We start from the raw sequence: 6,170 nt of genomic DNA, 5'->3' as shown, positions 1-6,170 counted from the left end.
GTATAGTAGTATAGTAGTAGTTAGTAGTTAGTTAGTAGTTGTTAGTTAGTAGTAGTTAGTAGTAGTTAGTGTGTGTGTGTGTGTGTGTGTGTGTGTGTGTGTGTGTGTGTGTGTGTGTGTGTGTGTGTGTGTGTGTGTGTGTGTGTGTGTGTGTGTGTGTGTGTGTGTGTGTGTGTGTGTGTGTATGTGTGAAACAATCTAAAGATTTTACTTAAATGAGAGAATGTAATACATTTTGATATTTGTTATTTAGTAATATAATATGTTCTTTTTATTCACAGAGAAAAAGCAAATTCTCGTAAATTCATAACACTTTGTCAAGATATTCGACGAAACGCAAATATGCAGCATTTATATCGAATTTTCTGACAATATTCGCCATACTCCCATGTGCAATAAAAGCAACGTTATTTCGTCATTCGTTATTTCAACACAAAGTGAGAGTCGTATTAGCTTGGTGAATATCTGTGAAACGAACGCGTAATATAAAGCACGGCTAAGAAATATTTGCACATATTGGTTGCGAATTCGCTGCGTTATACCTATGTATATGTATGTATGTTTCTATATATATATATATATATATATATATATATATATATATATATATATGTGTGTGTGTGTGTGTGTGTGTGTGTGTGTGTGTGTGTGTGTATGTATATATATATATATATACAGTACATATATATATATATTAAATGATAAACTTAATTCTTGCCGCTCTCTGGAAGATGCCGGCTCCAATGCCGACGAGTTTCGACGGTAAATTGTGACATCACATGTCTTTTGTAGTTTGGACATTGCTGAAAGTAATTCAGTCCTCTCAAGTTAGATTTCTCGACACCAAAGAGATTTTCCAATCGATGGAAAATAAACTGCGATAAGCTGTTTTTCCAACATGTGCTTCTTCATTACTTTGACTTCAAGAAAATCACATTTAAAACGTATCGCTTGTTATTCGAAGTATATGATGAAACTTCATCACCAAAGAAAAAAACTTGTAGAGTTTGATTTGAATATTTTTGAAGTGATTTTGATCTGAGAGACAAAGAACATCCCAGACAGCCGAAAAAATTTGAAGATGTCGAGAATTGTTGTACAAGAATTGTTTAATGAGGATCAGCACAAACGCTTTTAGAGTTGTCGAAAGTATTAAATGTTACTCAAAACGCTTGCGTGCCATGGGAAAAAATTTGGAAACGAAAAAACGGCAAAAATTAAATTTACCACCTAATTCTATATTTATAGTTCTATATTTATATTTTGAATCGTGCACCAATATTTTATATAGGACTTAAAAACATTAAATTAGTGATGAAATAATATTACATTTAAATTCTGATTCTCAAGAGACATCTACTAAAGAATCTTCTTAATATGTTGAAAATCTATAAATAAATTTATTTGTTTTTAAATTTTTTTAAATGTATATTTTATCAAAATTTGTTTATTTTATCAAAACTTTATTTCTCTAATCAAATGTTTTTTTACATTTCAGATCGAAGATGCTATGCTGATGTTCGACAAGCAAACTAACAGGCATAGAGGTAAGTACACTTTTCCTTTCGTTTCTTTCTTTAATATGTCACATTATTATTACGAAAAAACCGTTACAATTTCATTGCGTGCAAATGTGTCAGAAATACGTCTGAAACTATCCTATTTAACGAGTCAATAATGTCGCCATTCCGCCGGCGCGGAGGTAATTAACGAGCCCGAGTTGAAGCTATAATTAGTAATCACGGTAAATCGCAAGCCGCGGTAAATACGGGGGAAGATAAATAACATAAATTTCCGGATATACTGCCTACACAAATCGTGACGGCATTTTGTGAATTCATGACACGCGAATCGATAGTTGCATCGAAGAACTTATTGCGAAGCATGAAGGAACACGTGATTAGAAACAAAATAAAAAAGTAATCCTTATTGCGTTTGAAACCTCAAGAGATTAAACGTTGAGTTAAAAATTTCTTACATTTATGAAATGATTAATGGTCGTAAATTTTGTTTTCCATTGCGATCTTGCAACTAATTTTTAAAACTGTATATATCTATTAACTCTATATTTTTATATGAAAAACAAAAGATCTGTTTAATTTGATGCAAAAAATTTGGCACAATCCTAATTAAATGTTTATGTATAAGTTATTTCATATGCCAATTATTATTTCCAATAATTATAAGTTATTTCATGTGCCAATAATAAATAAAAACAAAAATCACTCTCAGAAAAATTAATTTTTAATCAATCGTCAGATAAGTTTAATAATATATTAATCTGCTAAGCTGATTTAATCTGAACCCATCAACTGAAACCATCTTTATGACAATGAATATCATAGAGTGATAATTTCAATAACAATTCATTTTATCAATCAATTCATTCTTTAATCTTCGATCTTCAAATTTTTTACTTTTTTCCTTTTTTGGTTCCTTTTTGCGTGAGAGAATGAGAAGGAGCTAACTCATAGAACAACAAAGATCCCATAAGTCCAATTAGCGCACTCCTCATATTCTTACCAAAACTTAATGTAAAAGTGGAAAGTCATCAAGATTAAAAGCCTTCGATTTCAAATAAAATATGCGTCTAAGAAATTTTTATGCGGTACTTTGCTAACGTGGTAGGGGTGAGGAGATGGAAACGTTATTGAGATCGCGCGAGAAGCGCATGCCCGCAATTGAAAATCGACTAAGCAGGGAAGAAGAGAGATCGAGAGGTCGCGATGAATGAAATATCGCGGCAACCGCGATAATATATAGGGCAGCTCGACTCTCAGCCGTTCTTCGCTGTCGAGAGCATAGCGGTCTTTGCGATCGGCACAAGTCTGGATCCATTCACGTCGCCGCTCCAATGGGATCGATAATCGTCAGCGATCGTGGTACCCCACCTTGCAGATAATCGGGGTGAAGGGGGAGGGAGTCTTTCTCTCTCTATCTTTTTTTATCGATACCTACCACCTTCATAGCTGTCGTTTCTAGAGCGGAGGCGAGCGTCTGGTCGGGCTCCGATGATAGATTCTAATATCGCTTATGAAAAATAGGGGCAAATGGGATATGAGAGCTGGCGCCCTTCAGTACGGGGAGTCTTCCCGACCGAGTTGCTGAAGAGGACTGAAAGGGGGAGGGGGAACACTGAAGGTGCGTCGCGCATCGCGCGAACAGCGAGGAAGTAGGGTAGCTGAAATAGCGACGCGCGAATCGACGCTGGTGGATGAAGAGCGAAGGAAGAAGGGTGAATGGAAGTGGAAGTGAGATAGGGGAGCTCTTTCAAAGCCGCACGTAATCTCTCTCGTGATGACATCCAATACCGTTCCCTTACAACGACGAGAGTCTGCGAACCTCAAACCTCGAACTGCTACTGCTTCTACTGCTGCTGCTGCTGCTGTTGTTGCTCGTCGGTAGATTTCGCGATATGGTACTTCCCGCACCCGGTCCCTGACCCCTAAGGGGATCATTCTCAGATTCTTCGGTAGACATACCGTGAAAAATTTCAAACGAAATACGCGCGACGAAGATATTTATCCTCGCACTTGATATTTTTGATCGGCTAGTCTCCCATTCGTGAGTGAGAACTTATATGTACATATATCTTCATGCTTAATAAAACATGTTTTGCTTTACTATTTCAATCATCTTTCAAATCGTAAATTTTTATTAACAATATACTTATGTAACCTTACGATTTGCGTGATTATACAAAACTATAATTATACACTATATTTTATAACGAATAAGTTTTTAAATTAAAGATTAATAAATATTAAATTCGTTAAAGTTCAGTATTGATAGACTAGCTTCTTAAAGATATATTACGCATATTTTTTAATAAAATGAAAAATTATGAAAAAAATAGATTTTTCTACATTGCATTATTTATGCAAAGATAGGGGAGATTGTCAACGAGGTTCGATCGTCAAAAAGCTAATAACTCAATTATTATACATATAGTAGAGCATTGATCTTCTTTTTGCTACAGATTACTGATATAGTATTAAATTGTTATGTAAAATAGTTTGTGCCAAAAAGGTCTTATCAACAACTTTTAAGAAAATGAAGTTGTTAAGTAAATTTTTCTTATCTCCTTTTTTGTTTTTAATTAGTTTTTAGCATTATCATTGTAATAAATTTTGTGAATAGAATTTCTTACTAAAAACAACTATAAATGGAATAAATTGACCAAAATGAGTGGCTATTAAGTCAATTTGAATCTCTTTAGATCGACACGTTTTAAAGAATATATATTTACGAATATAATTTTATTTATATATACGTATTCTTTTCATTTTTTGTATATACAAGCTATACAGTACGAAAACAAGTTACATGTTTTATGATTAAAATATTATTTTATTTGTATCAATACCATATTCCTATTATTTAGAAATGACACTAAAATAAAAACTGCATTTTCTATATATTTTATCCAAATAAAAAATATGTTGTTAACCTTGGAACCCTGAGTATAAGGAGCTAATTGTCACATTTTCGCAGCTTTATTTAAAATTAAATAACTTATTTGTACAAAGATGCATCAAATTCAAGAGTGATATTTTTTTAATATTTAGGAGGATGTAGATATATTATAACATATATAATGTTTCAAAATCTTACATTTACATTTTTCTAAAAGTGAATTATTCAAAACTATGATAATCGATCTCCGATTCCCCTAATAAATAGTTTAGCGGCGATTTAGAACTTGAATCAAAAATTATTTCAATATGAGATATATTAATATGAGACGTGTTTAAAAAAATAACAAAGCTAAAATGAAAAAATTTTCATTAAAACTATAAAATTATATTGATAAATATATGAATATTGTTCTTAAAGTGTTTCATATGTATACAGATGGTACATTGAAAACGAAACAGATTGAATAACTCCTACAAAAATGATTTTTGAAAAAAACCAAAACTAAGTTAATTTGTTGGGAGGGGGACATCTTTTATAATTCTTACTCTCAACTTCAACTCCCTAAACGAGGATGTCAAACCCTAAAAAATTTTTAATAAGAAGAAGAGTCAAATGATACATCGTTAGAAAGATCTTTCAATTCTCTCATTCCTACGTTTAATTTTTTAAATTCGATCAATTCATTTAAAAGATACAGAATGTTAAATCTAAAACAAACAAAAGAAAAAGTTTGAAGATATAAAGATTTGTTTGTTTTAGAGATTTATCACTCCGTACCTTCTAAACGAATTGATCGAGTTTAAAAAATCAAATGTAGGAAATTGAAAGACTTTTCTATAATATTCTATAATAATGTATTTGATCTCCTTTCCTATTTGAAATTTTTTAGGGATTGGCAACCTCCGCTTAAGAGGTCGAAGTCGAGTATAAGAATTATACGTCAAAAGAAGTCCCCCTTTCAACACAAATCGACCTGTTTTTACGTTTTTTTTGAAAAATCATTTTGTAGGAGTTATTCAGTCTATTTCGTTTTCAATGGGCCACCTTGTACATATAATACAATATATATATATATATATATATATGTATATATATAAAACATTTATTTTTATATAGAAGGTATAAGTTTCCAATTTCATTTTGTTGTCAAACGATACCTGATACATCTTTAGTAGATATAATTATAGGATATAATATAAGTATATGGTTATAATTTTATAATATTCGAATTTTTTTTCTTTCAAGATCTAATTTTAAAAAACTCATTCATCAGACGAGCTTATATTTAAACAGTTTTATTATTAATCTAATTATATAATGCATTTTTAGCAATACCAATAATCACTTTCTGCAAGACTTATCTAGTTTCAAATTCATTTCTCAGTGATTGTAATACTTTCTTCAAATACACTTGATTTCGATCTGCGTCCGATCGATGCGACGTATCTTTTCGAACGTCGCCATCGAATTACAAGGAGATCCTCAGACAATCTTCCGGGAGGTCTCTTTACGCTCAAATCCCCGAAGAAGCAGTCGGCTAGCGGTCGTCCTACTCCTCTATCATCCATCCCCTTACTACGTTGTGGAAGAAGAAAAGAGAATTCCGCCGAGAACAGCCCGGCAAGCGTTTCCGGACAATTTCGATTCCCGATGGCTCCCGTAGCGAGCTATGATTTCCACGTGGATGAGCAGGCTGCGATTGCAGCAAAGCGAGCTTTTTCTCTCCCCCCCCCCCCCCCTCTCTCTCTCTC

At 32.8% G+C, this 6,170-nt stretch overlaps 1 protein-coding gene across 1 annotated transcript in view; it reads left to right on the top strand.

Moving 5' to 3' along the window:
* LOC105621008 (RNA-binding protein Musashi homolog Rbp6) overlaps positions 1-6,170 on the top strand; it is a 339,167-nt gene that overhangs the window by 193,715 nt on the left and 139,282 nt on the right. Inside the window, exon 4 of the mRNA XM_012202485.1 lies at positions 1,499-1,547. Within this exon, the coding sequence (XP_012057875.1) occupies positions 1,499-1,547 (49 nt within the window). The remainder of the gene's footprint in view (positions 1-1,498; positions 1,548-6,170) is intronic.

Source organism: Atta cephalotes (genome assembly GCF_000143395.1).
Source record: "Atta cephalotes unplaced genomic scaffold scaffold00031, whole genome shotgun sequence".
Classification (NCBI taxonomy): domain Eukaryota; kingdom Metazoa; phylum Arthropoda; class Insecta; order Hymenoptera; family Formicidae; genus Atta; species Atta cephalotes.
The sequence above is the reverse complement of the archived record's forward strand: the minus strand, read 5'-3'. Positions and strand labels throughout refer to the sequence as shown.